At 32.1% G+C, this 21210-nt stretch overlaps 2 protein-coding genes across 3 annotated transcripts; both read right to left on the bottom strand.

Annotated features, from left to right (window-relative positions):
- Positions 1 to 188: 188 nt before the first annotated feature.
- LOC128161626 (caspase-8-like) lies at positions 189 to 6317 on the bottom strand. 2 transcript variants are annotated; one of them, XM_052824936.1, is made up of 9 exons: positions 6221 to 6317; positions 5735 to 5821; positions 3449 to 3673; positions 2954 to 3155; positions 2067 to 2159; positions 1689 to 1876; positions 1344 to 1440; positions 1017 to 1169; positions 189 to 677 (listed from the first exon to the last, which is right to left on the bottom strand). In XM_052824936.1, the coding sequence occupies exons 2-9, from the start codon at positions 5816 to 5818 to the stop codon at positions 442 to 444; spliced, it is 1278 nt and encodes a 425-aa protein (XP_052680896.1). In that variant the 5' UTR covers positions 5819 to 5821; positions 6221 to 6317; the 3' UTR covers positions 189 to 441. The 2 variants fall into 2 exon arrangements, with proteins under 2 accessions (XP_052680896.1, XP_052680898.1); XM_052824938.1 differs by having other exon boundaries at positions 5735 to 5818; positions 6221 to 6295.
- A 1782-nt stretch (positions 6318 to 8099) lies between these two features.
- LOC128161702 (caspase-14-like) lies at positions 8100 to 13367 on the bottom strand. Its single transcript, XM_052825068.1, has 9 exons — positions 13231 to 13367; positions 12768 to 12862; positions 11325 to 11549; positions 10831 to 11032; positions 10045 to 10137; positions 9651 to 9838; positions 9287 to 9383; positions 8959 to 9111; positions 8100 to 8642 (listed from the first exon to the last, which is right to left on the bottom strand). The coding sequence occupies exons 2-9, from the start codon at positions 12849 to 12851 to the stop codon at positions 8407 to 8409; spliced, it is 1278 nt and encodes a 425-aa protein (XP_052681028.1). The 5' UTR covers positions 12852 to 12862; positions 13231 to 13367; the 3' UTR covers positions 8100 to 8406.
- Between the last annotated feature and the right edge of the window lie 7843 nt (positions 13368 to 21210).

Raw genomic sequence — 21210 nt, 5'->3', positions numbered from 1 at the left:
TTTAGAAAGTAAGGAAGGCAACATATGTCAGATGCCTTTTGATTTCAAAAATTGACATTTCCACGGGAAGCTACAGTTTATTGTGTTCTTAATTTCATTTATTCAAAGTGTTTTAAAATTAGTCGTAAGTACGTCGTGTACATATAGTTAGGCTAAGTACACAAGTTTGGACATTTCATGCTTTTATTTTTTATACTTTCATGATTCATATTTGTTTCAATATCACTTACAACTCAATTTTCAAGCAGGATATACCGGTATATTCCGGTGTATTTACATGCAAACACATTGACATTACTTTAGAAACTAATTTATTTATTTTCATTTTCACGACAAAATAAGATTTAATAAGAAAAATCTAAAGAGTTTAATTATTTTGTATAGTGATAAAAAGAGCAACTAAAGCAAACAGTACTGCGACAGATTATCAATTATGTTCTATTACAACGTAGCAGCTATGAAATAAAATCGTTTTGTCAATGTACTCCAAGAGCACGGCATCTGAGCAATATCTTTTTTGTCCTTAGTTCGTCGCCATCTTGGATCGAGTGCAGTGACTGCTTTTACGTCTATCATCATTTCCTCTAAGTGAGTGCTAGGGTAATTTTTCTCAAATATACTTGCACAGTTGTAGATAAATATTGAGCCTACAGCCTTATGACGGTATGATCTGTATCCTAAGGAAAAACGAATAATTGTTTAAAATTCATTTAACTTGTATATGTCGTAAAAGTCATACTGTGAATGTACTATATATTGTCAGTATTTAATGTATTATTTTATGCATTATTTATTTAAATTTACCATTTTAAATTTAATTATTGTAAATTTGTAGTTACATTACTATGTTTTCATAGTGAACCTGTCTTCTGTTTATACTAGTGTCTGGTATTTTGTTGGGATTTTTTTTGTATTTATAGGATATAATTTGGGATTTGTAATTGTATGTATCTGTTGGAAAACATACATTAATTTAACTGCGTAACTGATATATATTCTGAATTGGTCATGTTTACCCTCCGTAGTGGAATAAGCAATAAAAATGTCTCCGTCGGTTGGTACTCGGAACTTTTCGGCATCTTCCTCTTCTTCGTCATTGTCTGGTTGAACCATCGTCTCTTGGTAAGCTTCACCTCGACAACTTTGAATGAAAAAAGTCTTTGGTTTGCCTACCAAGAAAAACTGATTAAGTATGCAGTTATCTTTTGTTATTTAATAATTTCAATCTTTAATTTTTACAAATTAATTGTAGTAAATAGCACAATGTAGACACTATATGAATGTTATTGTTAATTTGATAGCAGAAGAATTGATCTCTTTCAGTATGTTGGTTTCAATCTTACCTGTGAAAGCAGGAATTTTGTTATTTTTGAAGTTTTCTAAAATTTCATCTACACCTATTGTTCTCTTTTTGCCCTTGTCGACTGTTCTGATCCCAAACTGAATAAAGCAAGACAAAACAAATAGCTGAATTCATTTCAGCTGAACAAAATTTTTGTTGATTATACTTTGTTCTATATGTTTCATGATATAAAAAAAAAGTTAGAGCTATAGCCAAATTCAATGTAAATACCTTTGAATGTTTGATATACATATTTATGTCCCGCTTGTTATGTTGTAATTATTTTCTATATTTTAATAATAAATATATTTTTCATTATATATCATTTAATTGTTATATTGCATACCTGGTTCCCATGACCCATAATAAAGAATGTAAAACAGTAGTAATCTCTAGCATTGTCGTTCAGGTGAGTGGCCGTCTCTTCAAGTACTTGCATCAGTTCATCTTTTTTAGGGTCTTTTACGACTATGCAACGGAACTTTAGCGTGTTTTCCATAAATCCTATTATATTATTTATGTCTTGATCCGCCCCTAAAATGAGTTGAAACTTGTTTTATTCAATGTAAACATGTAATGTCATTCATTTAAGAGCTGAAAACGCGGAAAGTAACGATTATATAAGTGTTCTCCTAGCTGCAAGTTGACTACAGTACTTTACACATACTGAAACACGACCTATCACGCCTAAGGTAAGATCCGTGTATTTGATAGTTATACTTACAGTCTCTGTCTTTAGTGAAACACACAATCGGCGCATATCCAGTTTGTGTTTGTCTGCACTCGTAGCTTCTTCCCGTCGTAGGAGCACCAGAATCTAAAACAAGCGAAAAAATGAGAATCTGTCTCACAAAAACAAGTCATAAAAGGCGAAACGACAACTGTTCCTTATATCTGTATTTTGTTAGATATTTCAAAAAATAATAAAACTATTAGTTCAAAATTTGTGCGTGCTTCTAAATGCAATGATGTAATTGGTACATCAATTCCAGTGGCACAGTCAAAAACTGACAACGATATGTTTGTCCTTTGTTGTGTTTTGTTATTGCTGACCTATAACTCAAGGTATCAAACCTGTAATTGACCAATCAAAATGAACCAAAATGAACTTAATCAATTGTAGTTCCATATATACTTCGAGATTATATTTTCCCTTGAGTGCATTTTTTCCATCTATAGTGCTATATAGTGAAAACAATTACCGGTGTGATACCTTTAAAAGCTTACATTCACTAGGATGTAGCTTTAAATTTAGTTGAATTAGAAAGGTTGCTTTTCCGAAATGAACATTTGAATTATGAAAGACATGGTTATGTCACATTTCACCTAAATCTTGAACTACGTCATAATGTTATAGCTAGACTTTTCGAGAAAAATAATTTCTTTTTCAAAGAAAAAAACCTATTTGAAGTATGGTAAATTATGAAGGTATTGTATAACTTAAAATTATATATATATATATATATATATATATATATATATATATATATATATATATATATATATATATATATATATATATATATATATATATATATATATATATATATTACGGGATAAAAAAAAAAAGAGACGATATCTTTTACACAGTGTAATGTAACAGCATTGTACCGTCCATGAACGACTGTAAGATGTAACTTCTCTTTAACGCAGTGGAGGCCGAGTTATGCTTTGCTTCCTTCTTGGACCTCCCCTTTCCTATATGTTCCTCCTCATCATCTCCTCCTTCCTCTTTCTCGAGGATGATGACAAGTTTACACACAAATTCGCCCCCTTCCGATACTGCCTCATCATAACTTACACGTAGCTTTGGCTGCATAAAATATTATGCATATCTTTCTGTTACAGGTATAAATTTCAGAAACATGGTATCACATTATTCTCTCTGTGGTGTGTCTATAAGAAATAGTATGCTGACAAGCTTTCATAAGTGTCTTTCATATTCAAACATCAAGTGACGTTGATATTTAAAATGTGACTGTCGAAGTAAAGTCTTTAAAGAGTTTTACCGTTTATATTTAGCTTTCTGCATCTGAACTCTATCCGTTTAAAAATTGAGCTAAAAGATGTTTTACTTTTATATGAATCTATTCTAAAAGGACATACTTGTTTAAGTCTTTGACAAAGCTCGTTTAGTTCTGTAACCGCTGTTTTTTCTGTCCCTTTCTTCTCCGGAGTCGGAATTGATTTTAAACTCAAAATTTCTAACGCCTCTTCCGAAGCATTGTCTTTTGCAGTCGTTTTGTTACTTCCAGTTCCTGTGAATGTGTCATCTCCAAGATGAAGAGTGGCCAGAAATCCCTCTGTCTGAATTTCATAATCTACTTTGATCTGTACAAATGCAGATTTGCAACTTTTACTTCTGAAATATCGTAGCTTTATTTTCAATTTTTTTACTAACATATTAACTTTTTCTTTTTTTGTTTACTTGGGTAAATATTAATCAGAATTTCTACATATATCCCAGCTTTTTTCTTCATCAGTGTATGCGTATTTTGTATGCTTTGTCAATCTTTCATTCTAATACGTTACTTTAACAGATATAAGCGTTTTTATTTTGTTACAAGAGTCGTTTTATGTTAATTTTTTCCGCTGGTTTTCATTTCTTATTTCCAACAAATGTTCAAACAACTGCAGCACTTTTAAATTAACAAAGTTGTGCTATTATATAAATATATGTATTATCAATGTCTGTATATGTTGTCAAGATTTTTATCTGTCACAATTTGTTTTTGTTATTATGTGGTGTATATACATCCGTTTGATAATTTGTCTGTTAAAAACTTTTTTATTTTACCTGTTAAACTATTAACTTAATTTTTGTCATCAGAGAAGAAACCAAGTGCGGTTCATTTAAATATATTAATAAAATTTCGAGAAGTGCATGCTATTCATAAAATACAAGTAGATATGTTTGCATATTGAAGTTAAATGTTAAAGCTATACACGCTATAATTTGCGTCAATTTTGAATAAAGGGGAAAATGTATGTGTTTGATTACTAATAAAAGTTACCTTTATTCTGTTAATTATAATGCTCAATTCGATCACGTAACAAATATATCAAATATTAAACAATAAAAAATATTTATTTTCCTGCCAGGAAAGTAATGCCTCCTCGTGAATATCAATCTATCACGTGATATCGACAGCTAAATTTAGCCTATCATACCAAAACTGGTGAAGGGTCAACATCTTCATAATTGTGATAGTTTCACAAAGGAAAGGATATTTTCAGTAAAGCATAAATTTGTCCGATATACGAGTACAAACAAAAGGAAAAAATACAAGCCTGTGAGTAGATATGAATACTTCCTTTAAAAAAATGACGTAGACCTGTGTTTTTCCCCTATGTGCTATTTATAGATCCTATAAGTGTTAATGCAGAAGTAAGGGTATCGTGAATGGCAAGCGTATTTTACTCATTATACATGTATGTATTTCAAATTAACAACTGTTAAGCATATTAAAAATCAAGTTGGATATTTAATTAGGCAAACAATAACGACCACCTAGTTCTCCGCGGACATGCGCAATGAGGTCGGTTTGCTCTTCCTTCATCAATATTCATGAAAAGGTATATTTTCCTGGCAGGAAAATAAACAATTAAAAATCTATATCTTTGTAACGAGATGGAATTCACTCTTGTAATTTACAGATTAAGGATAACTTTTATAAGTAGACAAACACATGCGTTTTCACTTTCATTCAAAATTGACGCAAATTATAGCGTGTATAGCTTTAAGTACATGTTTCCGTTTTAAAAATATTCTTTCAATGCACAGAAAAAAGTGTTGAAGACTATATTACAACAGCAGTGATTTTAAATTGTTACTTTAATGTATTAACTGACATTGTAATTTTTGTAAACATTGTGATACTTTCCTGATTAAGCGATATTGTTGCATTGGTATTCAATACACTTTACTTTTTATTATACCTCATTATCGAGACATAATTTCTTTTTTTAAGACAATGTTGAATTATTCAGATGTATATCTTTATATAAAGTTTCCAAACTAATTTACTCAAACTCTCGTCAAGTGTATAAAGAAAATTTATGCATTCATAGAAAATACATTTTCAATTATATAAAACATGCCGATACTATTTTATTTGCAGATGTGCATTTGCTTAAAATAAATATTCAGGCCCACTCATTCGTTAGTGTTTTTTATATTTATTAAACATTTTAATCTTTCACACCAATCGCTCAGTATCAAAATATAATAAATTTTGTTGTTACAACATTTTTTGTAAATATTTTGATGAAATCTCTATAGTAATTTCTTAATATAATACTGCAATATATTGAGCCCGTTTTTTGTTGCGCTATTGGATCTGCTTCCATTCATTTATACTGTAAACATTGTTTACAGAACAAGTAACTTACCTCTATATGAAGTTTCTGTGCTATTTCATGAACTTGTTTAAAGGAGCTCTTCGGTGCCTTTAGGGAATCAGAATTTTCCGCCATCTACTTTAATATTATAATAAAACAGAAAGTAGCTGAACATGGCGCAATTCTTAGAAGGCCCTACATACCTTTTTAAATCTACTTTCATTTTTTCTTGAGATTATGTAGGAATCTATGGGTGAAATATATTAATATTCTTATAAAAGTATACCATTAACACAATAAACTTTTTAAATCAAACTGAAAAATATTGAAATGTTATGATTTATAATATCCGAGTCCCCCCCCCCCCCCCCCCGTTCTGATTGCTCAATTCACGTCCGCCCGCCCGCCGGGTGTAGTGAATTAAACGTAGGAATATTAGGAACGTTGGGGTTTCACCCCGCTGTGCTGTAGTACTAATGGTTAGAAAACTTGAACAATTACATACAATTTGATAAAATTACAATATATGAAACTTACTTCTGTTCTGCTCTGTGTGGTATTTTCAAATAGCGCAGCAATGCATAAATTAAAAAAAAAATTGTGTGTATTTATAGCTGATGGGTATTCCCAAAGTTTAATTTTAGACTATGGTGCATCAGAGCTCATTCGCTGTAAGAAAAATTCTACAAAATGACATGTTTCATTCATAATGATATTGAGGCTGTCAAAAAAAAATCACGAGTTATCTAAATCTTAATCCAAACTATTTACTCAGTATTACTTATCATTTAAAATAGACGAATAAAATTTGATACAGAAATAGAAATCACAACCCTAAACCTTGGTCAAAATGACTAGTTTACAAACGTTTCAGTTACGTAAAAATAATGTAGTATAAAATAATTTGTGATCTAAACTGATCTTTTGAGTTAATTCCATTTTCTGTATATATTGCAATGGAGGTATGATTGCAATTTCAAAAGAGGAGAGCATAAGTTTTAAAATTTAAAGAATCATTGCAGTCCGTTTCGTGAGGCAGGAAGAGCTCAATCAAGGAAAGTATAAGATTTGGCTGTCCAATTATTGGCAATTAGCAATTATAGCAACTGAAGAATAAAGTTAGTACGTATGACTTCAAAAGCAAACCTTACTAGAACACTGACACAAAGACGTAAACAGCAGTATGAAAATTGAAAAAAATTAAATAAAATAAAACAAGAACAGATGAAAATTAACCACAATGCACATAAGTAGAAGATGCCATATGATCATGAAACAAAAATGCATAAATCATGACAATAGCAATATAATTGAAAACTTGATGCAGGATAAAGATGGATATATCGTAACGCAAAGCTTTAACATCAATTCAGTGTTAGGGAGAACATTTCTGCAATGAGCTGAATATAAATGATATCATAGACATAATGTCTATGATGATAACAAAGAGTTTTTAGATCTTACTGTAAGACGGACATTTTGTCATTCGTGTCACCATAGAAAATGTCATTATACAATTAAGAAAATTGAGAATGGCAAATCTCTAGGCTCGGGTCCATTTCTACAAATGTTCTTAAACTAGAAGCAACAGCAAACATAATTAATGAAAGAGATGTTAAACGAGATCAGGGAAACCTAAAAAGAAATTGATAAGAATGGGATAATTTATCATGTTTCAAAAAATGTACCTAGCTTAATCCTTTACTCTTAAAGAAAATCACCTAAAAATTTGCCTTTGATAGATGCGTACAGGGACGAACAAGCGAATTTTGATGTAAGCATTCCTGCAAATATCAAATAGCCATACCACGGCTCAAGTCATCTACAGAATGGCATCTCAACTACACATCAATTTTGTTGACTTCGAGTGCATTCGACAAAATAAAAAGAACACATTTCTAGAGAATATTATTTTACCATGGATTTCTATCAGATTAAAGATAGAAAATACGATACAGGGGTGCCTTCTTACAACACAAAGTCCCAAGTCATCCAAAGCTTAGAATTTTCGACGTTATTGATGTACGCACTAGATTTTAACCAGGTACCTTCAGTCTCATGACCTTCAGCGCAGTGATAGATAGGATGACTTTGGAAGGATGGAAGATCAATATGATCATCTTATAACGACGGATCGTACAAGACATGAAAACGATACCTACGACTATGCACTGATGTACATGTAGGCTAGTCTACATATTCCAGCTATAGTTACAATGTGGGTGGGAAAAACAAATCAAAACTTTAAGGCACTATATATGACCATTTAGAAAGTAAGGAAGGCAACATATGTCAGATGCCTTTTGATTTCGAAAATTGACATATCCACGGAAAGCTACAGTTTATTGTGTTCTTTATTTCATTTATTCAAAGTGTTGTAAAATCAGTCGTGTACATATAAAACTAAGTACACAAGTTTGGACATTTCATGCTTTTATTTTTTATACTTTCATGATTCATATTTGTTTCAGTATAACTTACAACTCAATTTTCAAGAAGGATATACCGGTATATTGCATTTTACATGCAAACACATTGACATTACTTAAGATACTTATTTATTTATTTTCATTTTCACGACAAAATAAGATTTAATAAGAAAAATCTAAAGAGTTTAATTATTGTGTATAGTGATTAAAAGAGCAACTTAAGCAAAACAGATAAAATAAAAGAAAGAGATACATTCATCATACGTACTGCGATAGATTATCAATTATGTTCTATTACAACGTAGCAACTATAAAATAAAATCGTTTTGTCAATGTACTCCAAGAGCACGGCATCTGAGCAATCTCTTTTTTGTCCTTAGTTCGTCGCCATCTTGGACCGAGTGCAATGTCGGCTTTAACGTCTATCATCATTTCCTCTAAGTGAGTGGTAGGGTAATTTTTCTCAAATATATTTACACAGCTGTAGATGAATATTGAGCCTACAGCTTTATGACGATATGATCTGTACCCTAAGGAAAAAAGAATTATTGTTTAAAATTCATGAAACTAGTATGTGTCATAAGATGTACTGTGAATGTAAAACTAGTATATTTTATCATTAGTATTAATGTATTATTTAAATTTACCATTTCAAATTTATATTTTAATGTTTGTAAATTTGTACATACAAGACTATGTTTTGATAGTAGGCGTGTCTTCTGTTTATACCTAGTATTTTGTATTTTGTACATTTAGGAATATTTTGGGATTTGAAATTGTATGTACCTGTTGGAAATCATATACTAATTGGGTAACTGATATATATTCTGAATTGGTCATGTTTACCTTCCGTAGTGGAATAGGCAATAAAGATGTCTCCGTCTGTTGGTACTCGGAACTTCTCTGCATCCTCCTCTTCTTCGTCATTGTCTGGTTGAACCATCGTATCTTGGTAAGCTTCACCTCGACAACTTTGAATAAAAAATGCCTTTGGTTTGCCTACCAAGAAAAACTGATTAAGTATACAGATATCTATTGTTATTTAATAATTTCAATCTTTAAGTTTTTACAAATTAATTGTAGTAAATAGCACAATGTAGACACTATATGAATATTATTGTTAATTTGATAGCAGAAGAATTGATCTCTTTTAGTATGTTGGTTTCAATCTTACCTGTGAAAGCAGGAATTTTGTTATTTTTGAAGTTTTCTAAAATGTCATCTACACTTATTGTTCTCTTTTTGCCATTGTCGACTGTATTGATCCCAAACTGAATAAAGCAAGACAAAACAAATAGCTGAATTCATTTCAGCTGAACAAAAATCTTTGTTGATAAAACTGTGTTCTATGTTTCATGATAAAAAACAGTTAAAGCTGTACCATTAGCCAGATTCAATGTAAATGAAAACAAAATGCATCCTTCGATTTTTTTTATATATACATATTTATGTCCCGCTTGTTAAGTTGTAATCATTTTTTTATATTTTAATAATTAATATATTTTTATGATATATCTTTTAATTGTTATATTGCATACCTGGTTCCCATGACCCATAATAAAGAATGTAAAACAGTAGTAGTCTCTAGCATTGTCGTTCAGGTGAGTGGCCGTCTCTTTAAGTACTTGCATCAGTTCTTTTTCTTTAGGGTCTTTTACGACTATGCAACGGAACTTTAGCGTGTTTTCCATAAACCCTATAATATTATTTATGTCTTGATCCGCCCCTAAAATGCGATAAAACTTGTTTTATTTAATATAAACATGTAATGTCATTCACTCAGCGAAGTGTTGTTTTTAGAACTAAAAACGCGGAAAGTAACGACTATATTAGTGTTCTCCTAGCTGCAAGTTGACTACAGTAGTTAACATATACTGAAAAACGGCCTATCACGCCTATAATAAGATCCGTGTATTTGAAAGTTATACATACAGGCTCTGTCTTTAGTGAAATACACGATCAGCGCATATCCAGTTTGTGTTTGTCTGCACTCGTAGCTTCTACCCGTCGTAGGAGTACAAGAATCTAGAACAAGCGAAAAAACTGTCTCACAAAAACAAGTCATAAAAGGCGAAACGACAACTGCTTCTTATATTTGTATTATGTTAGATATTTGAAAAAATAATAAAACTATTAGTTCAAAATTTGTGCTTGCTTCTAAACGCAAGGATGTAAATGGTACATCAATTCCAGTGGCACATTCTATTTCTCAAAAACTGACTACGATCTGTTTGTCCTTTGTTGTGTTTTGTTATTGCTGTCCTATAACTTAAGGTATCACACCGGTAATTGACCGAATCAATTCTAGTTTCATATATACTTCAGTATTATTTTTTTTCCTTGAGTGCATTTTTCCCTCTATAGTGCTAAATAGTGAATACAATTACCGGTGTGATACCTTTAAGAGCTTACATTCACTAGGATGTAGCTATAAATTTAGTTGAATTCGAATGGTTGCTTTTTCGAATTATAAAAGATATGGTTATGTCACATTTGACCTAAATCTTGAGATACGTCATGTTGTTACATAGCTAGACTTTTCGAGAAAGCTGATATTTTTTAAAGAAAAAAACCTGTTTGAAGTATGGTAAATTATGAAAGTATTGTATATCTTAAAATTATATATATATATATATATATATATATATATATATATATATATATATATATATATATATATATATATATAATGTTATCATTAAATAAACAGCATTGTACCGTCCTTGAACGACTGTAAGATGTCACTTTTCTGTAACGCAACGGAGGCCGCGTTATGTTTTGCGTCCTTCTTGGACCTCCCCTTTCCTTCATGTTTCTCCTCACCCTCTCCTCCTTCCTCTTTCCCGTGGATGATGACAAGTTTGCACACAAATTCGTCCCCTACCGATACTGCCTCATCATATCTTACACGTAGCTTTGGCTGCATAAAATTTATGCATATCTTTCTGTTACAGGTATAAATTTCAGAAACATGGTATCACATTATTCTCTCGGTGCTGTGTCTATAAGAAATAGTATGCTGACAAGCTTTCATAAGTGTCTTTCATATTCAAACATCAAGTGACGTTGATATATAAAATGTGACTGTCGAAGTAAAGTCTTAAAAGAGTTTTACCGTTTATATTTAGCTTTCTGCATCTGAACTCTATCCGTTTAAAATTTGAGCTTAAAGATGTTTTACTTTTATATGTCTCTTTTCTAAAAGGACATACTTGTTTAAGTCTTTGACAAAGCTCGTTTAGTTCTGTAACCGCTGTTTTTTCTGTCCCTTTCTTCTCCGGAGTCGGAGTTGATTTTAAACTCAAAATTTCTAACGCCTCTTCCGAAGCATTGTCTTTTGCAGTTGTTTTGTTACTTCCAGTTCCTGTGAATGTGTCATCTCCAAGATGAAGAGTGGCCAGAAATCCCTCTGTGTGAATTTCATAATCTACTTTGACCTGTACAAATGAAGATTTGCAACTTTTACTTCTGAAATATCGTAGTTTTATTTTTATTTTATTTTCTTTCATATTAACTTTTTCTTTTTTGTTTACTCGGGTAAATATTAATCAGAATTCCTTCATATATCCCAGCTTTTTTCTTCATCAGTGTATGCGTATTTTGTATGCTTTGTCAATCTTTCATAAGCGTTTTTTTTTTTTGGTTACAAGAGTCGTTTTATGTTAATTTTTTTCCGCTGGTTTTCATTTCTTATTTCTAACAATTTTTCAAACAACTGCAGCACTTTTAAATTAACAAAATTGTGCTATTATGTAAATATATGTATTATCAATGTCTGTAAATATTGTTAAGATTTTTATCTGTCACAATCTGTTGTTGTTATTATGTGGTGTATTTACATCCGTTTGATAATTTGTCTGTTGGAAACTTTTTTGTTTTACCTTTTTAACTATTTACTTGATTTTTGTCATCAGGGAAGAATCTAAGTGCGGTTCAATTAAAAATATTAATAAAATTTCGAGAAGTGCATGCTATTCATAAAATACAAGTAGATATGTTTGCATATTGAAGTTAAATTTGAAGTACATGTTTCCGTATTAAAAATATTATTTCAATGCACAGAAAAAAAATGTTGAAGACTATATTACAACAGCAGTGATTTTAAATTGTTACTTTAATGTATTAACTGACATTGTGATACTTTTCTGATTAAGGGATATTGTTGCATTGGTATTCAATACACTTTACTTTTTATTATACCTCATTATCGAGACATGGTTTCTTTTTTTAAGACAATGTTGAACTATTCAGATGTATATCCCAAAACAATTTACTCAAACTTTTGTAAAGTGAATAAAGAAAATGTATGCATTCATAGAAAATACAATTTCAATTATATAAAACATGCCGATACTATTTTATTTGCAGATGTGCATTTGTTTAAGAATTTCAGTATCCTACAATAAATATTCAGGGCCACTTATTCGTTAGTGTTTTTTTATATATTAAACATTTTAATCTTTCACACCAACCGCTCAGTATCAAAATAGAATAAATTTTGTTGTTACAACATTTTTTGTAAATATTTTGATGAAATCTCTATAGTAATTTCTCAAAATAATACTGCAATATATTGAGCCCATTTTTTGTTGCGTTATTGGATCTGCTTCCATTCATTTATACTGTAAACATTGTTTACAGAACAAGTAACTTACCTCTTTATGAAGTTTCTGTGCTATTTCATGTACTTGTTTAAAGGAGCTCTTCGGAGCCTTTAGGGAATCAGAATTTTCCGCCATCTACTTTAATACTGTAATAAAACAGAAAGTAGCTGAACATGGCGCAATTCTGAGAAGGCCCTACCTTTTTAAATCTACTTTCATTTTTTCTTGAGATTATGAAGGAATCTATGGGCGAAATATTTTTAATATTCTTATAAAATTATACCATTAACACAATAAACTTTTTAAATCAAACTGAAAAATATTAAAATGTTATGATTAATAATATCTGAGCCCCCCCCCCCCCCCCCCCCTGGTCTGATTGATCAATTCACGAGTAGTGAATTAAACGTAGGAGTATTAGGGACGATGGGGTTACACCCCACTGTAGTACTAATGGTTAGAAAACTTAAACAAGTGCATACAATTTGATAAAATCACAATATATGAAACTTACTTCTGTTCTGCTCTGTGTGGTATTTTCAAATATCGCAGCAATGCTTAAATTAAAAAAAAACATTGTGTATATTTATAGCTGATGGGTATTCCCAAAGTTTAAATTTAGACTTATGGTGCATCAGAGCTCATTCGCTGTAAGAAAAATTCTACAAAATGACATGTTTCATTCATAATATATTGAGGCTGTCAAACAAGAAAAAATCACGAGTTACCTAAATCTTAATCCAAACTATTCATTACTTATCATTTAAAATAGACGAATAAAATTTGATACAGAAATAGAAATCACAACCCTAAACCTTGGTCAAAATGACTAGTTTACAAACGTTTCAGTTACGTAAAAAAATAATATAGTATAAAATAATTTGTGATCTAAACTGATCTTTTGAGTTAATTCAAGTTTCTGTATATATTGCAATGGAGGTATGATTGCAATTTCAAAAGAGGAGAGCATAAGTTTTAAAATTTAAAGAATCATTGCAGTCCGTTTCGTGAGGCAGGAAGAGCTCAACCAAGGAAAGTATAAGATTTGGCTGTCCAATTATTGGCAATTAGCAATTATAGCAATTGAAGAATAAAGTTAGTACGTATGACTTCAAAAGCAAACCTTACTAGAACGCTGACACAAAGACGTAAACAGCAGTGTGAAAAATTGAAAAAAACGAAAAAAATTAAATAAAATAAAAAATAAAAACAAAACAAGAACAGATGAAAATCAAGCTGCCATATGATCATGAAACAACACATGCATAAATCATGCATGACAATAGGCAATATAATGGCAATATAATGGAAAACCTGATGCAGGATAAAGATGGGCATAGCGTAACGCAAAGCTTTAACATCAATTCAGTGTTAGGAAGAACATTTCTGCAATGAGCTGAATATAAATGATATCATAGACATAATGTCTATGATGATATCAAAGAGTCCTTAGATCTTACTCTAAGACGGACATTTTGTCATTCGTGTCACCATAGAAAATGTCATTATACAATTAAGAAAATTGAGAATGGCAAATCTCTAGGCTCGGGTCCATTTCTACAAATGTTCTTAAACTAGAAGCAACAGCAAACATAATTAATGAAAGAGATGTTAAACGAGATCAGGGAAACCTAAAAAGAAATTGATAAGAATGGGATAATTTATCATGTTTTGTACCTAGCTTCTTCACTCTTAAAGAAAATCACCTCAAAATTTGCCTTTGATAGATGCGTACAGGGACGAACAAGCGAATTTTGATGTAGGCATTCCTTCATCTACATAATGGCATCTCAACTACACATCAATTTTGTTGACTTCGAGTGCATTCGACAAAATAAAAAGTACACATTTCTAGAGAATATTATTTTACCGTGGATTTCTATCAGATTAAAGATAGAAAATACGATACAGGGGTGCCTTCTTACAACACAAAGTCCCAAGTCATCCAAAGCTTAGCACTTTCGACGTCATTAATGTACGCACTAGATTTCAACAAGGTACCTTCAGTCTCATGACCTTCAGCGCAGTGATGGATAGGTTTCGGAGGAAATCATTGTCAGTAAAGAAGGAGAAACGGGTAAAGTCGGAAGATGATCATGTGGATTAGAAAAGCAGAAAATTGTATGACATTTTTTCATTTAATTATCATAAAAATTCTGTGTCAATTAGTCCTATGATATATCATGATATGATATTTGTTAAACAACTTAACATTGTTTAAAACCCTTAGCAACCATTAGTGGTGCCTCAATGTTAAATAAATGAGAAAGAGTAAAGTACATATACGTCAAAATATATAAGAAAGGAGGAGCTAAGCAAAGAAAGGTAGGAAAAAGACATGGCTGTCCGATTATACAATAAAAGCAATTGAAGTACGCGTGAGTGCATGCGCAATGGCAGAGTTAAACCACAGACACAACGACTTACTTCAACAAACATATGCAAGATAAAAAAAAATAAATAAACAGATGAAAGAAATTATTTTGATAAACCACAATGCCATACATTTTAAAGTTGCTATGGCCAGGAATAAAACAAAACATGCCTAAAACTTGATAAATCTTGTATGGGAGAAGGCAATTTTTAAATTCAAATTTTAAATTGAAAATGGGCCTCAAAAACCTCAAGATAGATTTGTCTGTATCTACGGAGGTACATTGCAGATATATGTTCATTGAAATATGATGTAAACTTTTAAAATCTAAGACAATCACTTTTTTACCCTATCCCACTTCTAAAAAGGATATACTTTACTTTATACTTATAGAACTAAAAACTACCCATAAAATGAACATGTAACAGGTATAGAGATGTATGTCAAAATATAAACGGATTGTTTTTAATTGACATTTATATTTTTCTATAAAAATATAACGTCAATGTGTCTAAATAGACACAGGTACGAAAGCCGAGAAGGATCATTCGAGATTCGAGATTCGAAATACGAGATTCGAAATACGAGATTCGAGATTCGAATTTCGAGATTCAATATCTAAATTAACCAATCAAATCAAGGATCTGAAAATATGTATCCTAGCGACATCAAACTGTTCTAAATAAATATCATACGTACATGCTCTTATATACAAATAAATGCTATGTTCACTTCTCCCTACCTAACTAAATAATTATTTGTATTTACTTTTACACAGAATATCTAAGTAGACTAGTAATAATGCAGTGTGCTTCGCGGATCTAAGTGATTTTGTTTGCCCTGGTGCATTTCCACCTGATGCGTTTGAACCCTAAGGTATTTCACCACCAGTAATAGTTTAAAACCCGGGTTTATTCACCTCTTTTGTGTAAAAATGCGGTTATGGTAGAGAACTTCATAAGCGTAGCTAATTTATTCTGTAGGGGGTCCTAGGCCAATTTTAAAAAATTTTACTATGTAAATTTAATAAGCTCCAATTTTCCCGAGGAGGGGGTCCAGATCCCTTAACCCCCTTCTTTTTAGATCCCCGCATGAAGATTAGTACATGTATCTAAATAATCTAAATATAAATAATCTGTCCTGTTTCACTAATGAATATAAGCATTACTTATCGTTTTTATATATGCATACAGTGATACACTAGTACTATGATTATAAACAAATCATTGAGATATTATCACATCATACGGAATTATTAATAAATACATTTTTTTTCCTTTTCCTCAGTAAACAACTTATTTTGAGTCTTACTTTTGGAATTGTTTTCAATATAGAAGGATACCTACTCTCTACAATTAAAGGTAGGGATGATAGGGTGCCAATTTGTTCACATTGCCGATTTCTTGTGCAGAGAACAGTAAAACCCTTTATTTGATTGTGCATGAATATTTCAAAATTAATTGTTGTACATATATTTTGTTATAATTCATTCATTGATATATCAACAAGAAAGAATAAAAGCATATGTTTCACGGCCAAGTTAAGATTCTCTGTAGTTTCCTACCCCCCTACCCCCCTACCCCCCACCGCACCAAAATTGACAATAATTACATATAAGTCTTACGAATGTTTACTTTTTTTGTAAGTAAATCTCTAAAGATGTAAATAAGCACTGCAAACAAAGATGTGTGTATTTAATATACTACTACATTACACTTAGCCAGATAAAATGTAATCAGGATGAAGCTACAAGGGGTGAGTGGTGCAAATTTACCAATTTGTCGCAATACACACAGAACACCAAATAAAGAAACTGTGAGTGGTGTGTGGAATGCATAAAAGATGGCGGCAAATTATCTCAAATAATCAGTGCAAAAACCCACAAATAGGCTGTTATTTGTTACATATCCTGCAAAAACATTGATAAAAAATGTTATCGTCCCATAGCATAGCCGATTAAGTTAATGTGTACATATGGTCAACGTACATGTAATTCTAATATACAAGAAGGCGGACGTATCAGGCGGGGATCCAGAAAATTAAATTTCAAAAATGATCGGTTGAATTACATTAAATGCTTTGAAAATTGTTTTAAACTATCGCACGGGTCAAAATGCGTGATAGAAGCTATGTACAGTGTAATTGGAAACTTTCATTTTATATCAATATGTAGTATTACCTATTATAACAAATGAGAGTATAGCACAACTGCCACAAGCAATACATGTCCTTTACCGGCACCACCTCCCTCCCCATAAAAAAATGAAACAATTGTCGTTTTATTTGCTAAAATGTGTGTGGTTCAAGATTTTTCTAAAGGACATACTAGTACCCGATTAGAATTGAAAAAAAGAGTCGTACGTTTAAAACTATTTTTGTCAAAACTTTTAGATTCATTTGGTTATATTTTGGTCCATTTGGGTAAATATATGCACCAGCGCAGCTCTAATTTATATATAATCAGGCCATAAATTCAAAATATTTTCAAAAATTAATAGCTTTAAATCCAGTGGATGAAAGAAAAGGAAAGCAAGTCGAACTCGATGAGTGCTAATACCTGTGTTGAATGAATGGTACAGTAGAATATGCGCAAAAAAGTCCCGTCTACTCTTTCCTACCCTATAATAATTGGAATATTAAATCCGATTATAAGAGTCAAATTAAAAATCAAGTACGGATATGTACCTGTTTATCAAATGTAAAACTACTCATAATTTATCTACAGTGCATCGTTATGGAGCTACACAGAAAGTTTTATATTAATTTGCCGAGCCAAATAAAAAAAAACCTGGAAAACGAAGAGAAAACAAAGTGGGGACCGAATAACTGACAAATTAATTAGGACTATATAGCCGCCCCCCCCCCCCCCCCCCTCTCGAAATGTATATACTGAAAACAGATTATTGGCGTACAACATCCGCACACAATTTAAAGAAAATTTCATGTTTTTTTTTTATCATTTTTGCTAGCTAATGTAAGACATCACAAATACCCCAAGCCCCCTCAAGGAAAAGGAAATGCTAGGTGATGAGAGAGAGAGAGAGAGAGAGAGAGAGAGAGAGAGAGAGAGAGAGAGAGAGAGAGAGAGAGAGAGAGAGAGAGAGAGAGAGAGAGAATCGATGTAAATCACAGGTGCGCTAACACCGTTAAAATTAAAGCTTGCTAGTTGGTCTGCCCTACCCTAGCTACCTACTCTCTTTTCTCGTTTTAGAGGCTTAATTATTGTCTATATATGCTTGTAACAAATCAAATTAATTTCAAATTCTAAATCAAACTGAATTTGACACTACAAAACTCTCTCTGTGTCTGTCTGTCTGTCTGTCCGTCCGTCCGTCCGTCCGTCTGTCTGTCTGTCTGTCTCTCTCTCTCTCTCTCTCTCTCTCTCTCTCTCTCTCTCTCTCTCTCTCTCTCTCTCTCTCTCTCATATCGACAATGGCATTGCCATACCCTACAATACACTATTCTTATCTGGATTTTTGTCTTTGAGGTTGTAAATCATTATATCTTCTATGGTTTAAAACTTTATCATAACCTATATTTTGACATGTCGATTATTTTTTTGAGTTTAGTTTCATAGCTAAAACATTTAGATTAAACAGATCTTTCTTCGCGAGCCGATTTTTACACAGTTGGGGCGAATACACTTCGGGTTAAAATTGTTCGGGGGGGAATACATACAGGGCAAACAAAACCACTTAGATTCGCAAAGCCAACAGTGTTATTTCTAATTTAATTGTTTATACTGTGTGGGGTTAATTCATCAATGTTAATTTAACCATTTTATAACCACTATATAAGAGCTATTAAGACATTTATTTTTAGGAAAGAGCATGTACGAATGATCTTTATTTAGAACAGTTTGCTGTTGCTAGGATACAGGTTTCAGATCCATGATTTGATTGGTTAATTTAGATATTGAATCTCGAATTTCGAATCTCGAATCTCGTATTTCGAATCTCGTATTTCGAATCTCGAATCTCGAATGATCCTTCTCGGCTTTCGTACACAGGAGTTCTAAGTATAGACTGGATTTTTCTCGTTCTAAAAACAGATCCCATGCCAACTGATAAAAATATGGTACCCTATTTTGAGGCAAAGTTACAACTTGAATGAGCAAACTTCAAACTTTTTCTCAACGAATGGATTTAGAGAGGCCACCAATGAACCCCCTTCATATTTTTTCAGATTTTTAAATCTTCAAAATACAGTATCGATCAGACCCAACCTAACAGAAAGTAAACCCCAACTAAACCCTGGGTTTACTTTCTGGGTTTACTTCGGGTTTACTAGAGTGGACCCAGAGTAAACCCAAAGTAAAACCAGAGTGGACACAGAGAGTAAACCCAGTCATCAGAATACCCCTTAAAGCAGACGCTAACTTTGTATTCGGAATATACAAAGGGTAGGAATTACGGGCAGTAGGATGGTAAGATAAAATACTAGTCTGCTTCACATTTCAGTGCATACGGTTGACCTCAAAAGCAATTTCAAAGTAAACCCAAAGTAAACCCCGAGTGGACCCAAATTTTCAAAAAGCAAACCCAGAGTAAACCCAAAGTAAACCCAAAAAGTAAACCCGGGGTTTAGTTGGGGTTTACTCTGGTGTTAGGTTGGGTCTGATCGGTACTGTAAGTCTGTATCTGCGCAGTTCGATAGTTTCTATCAAACGGGGTAAGTATTCACATTAAAATGTTTGGAACCGCAAAAAGATTAGTATTTCACTGGCAAACAAATTCATATGCTAGAAAATTTTAATCCCTGTCAGTCGGAAAGGGACGGGGTATATTGGAGACATTGGATGATGATTCTGAAACCAAACAATTATGTAACGACCTATAATTTTACTATTGTAATGGACTTAAGGAGACGGAATGTGTGGTCCATGATGAAATAAGCCCATCACAAACACACACACACAAGGAACATTTTGAAACAAACATTGCTGTGCTTGTGAAAACAAAAGTATAACACATTCTTTTAGAAATGGAGTCAAGTGATCCACCAGCATATTTCTACTTAGTTACTGTGCACTTTACATATTAATAAAATTGAACTAATATATTTAAACACGTACCTCCTATCAACGAAAATTATATGCTTGAAATACATGTACACATGTTTAAGAATTCTGGTGTGCAGTTTCACAGTAGTCTTCCTAAACTTTTTTGGCAAGATTGGGCGAACGTAAGTTTATTAAATATTTACCAAATACTGTAAAATTGCACACCTTTTTTTATTCTGTAACATTTCTCAAGATACCAAATACAGTAAAACATGCCAATAATGAAGTGCCAGGGACGGGCGAGTTTGCTTCGTAAAAAGCACAATTTGTTCCATTATACCCCATTATAATAGTTCTATGTAACGCGTTATCTGATTGGTTCTAGACAATCACGTGCCAGGGCAACAAAACTTCTTATATTGTACCTCATTATAATAATTCTATGTAACGCGTTATTTGATTGGTACTATACAATCACGTGCCAGGGCAACAAAACTTCATATTTCCCCGTCATCATATTTTTCATCACATCTGTTAAATTGCTTTAAAATACCTGCAAACAGATTAGGACCCGATGTATAATAAAATAATTATCCCCGTCGTTCGGGCTTTTTAACAATTTATTGCATGAACGTTTGGGAGGTATGAAGATCTATTCCCCCAGAAAAATCATATTTCCTTTTGGCATTGCCCTCTAGATATATGATTTTCACTGGGGGAATAAATCTTCATATCTCCCTTCATTCAATAAATGTATAATATCTGTCAAGTTTATAACATATGAAAGTCACGGGGAATGACGATCAATTTCCTGTAAGGGTCTACTCATTAAAAGCATGTTCACTATCACCCTGTTACATGTACATACTGTAGCACAGAGGACAAAAAACAAAATCAAGCAAGAAAATTTAAAACACAATATTCTACCCTACTTTTCAGTTGTTGATATCCAACTGTGCTAGCTTTCTTATCTTTTTTTTTCTATTAGCTTTTAACATCACAATACTGTCTTCTGCAAATTGAAGCATGTACAGTTTTATATTCATGTGTTGTTGTGTATGGCAGTCACTCCTTCAAATAAAATGTGACAAACAATCCTTATTCATCTTATTAGAGAC

This window comes from Crassostrea angulata, chromosome 8 (genome assembly GCF_025612915.1).
Source record: "Crassostrea angulata isolate pt1a10 chromosome 8, ASM2561291v2, whole genome shotgun sequence".
Taxonomy (NCBI): Eukaryota; Metazoa; Mollusca; class Bivalvia; order Ostreida; family Ostreidae; genus Magallana; species Magallana angulata.
The sequence above is the reverse complement of the archived record's forward strand: the minus strand, read 5'-3'. Positions and strand labels throughout refer to the sequence as shown.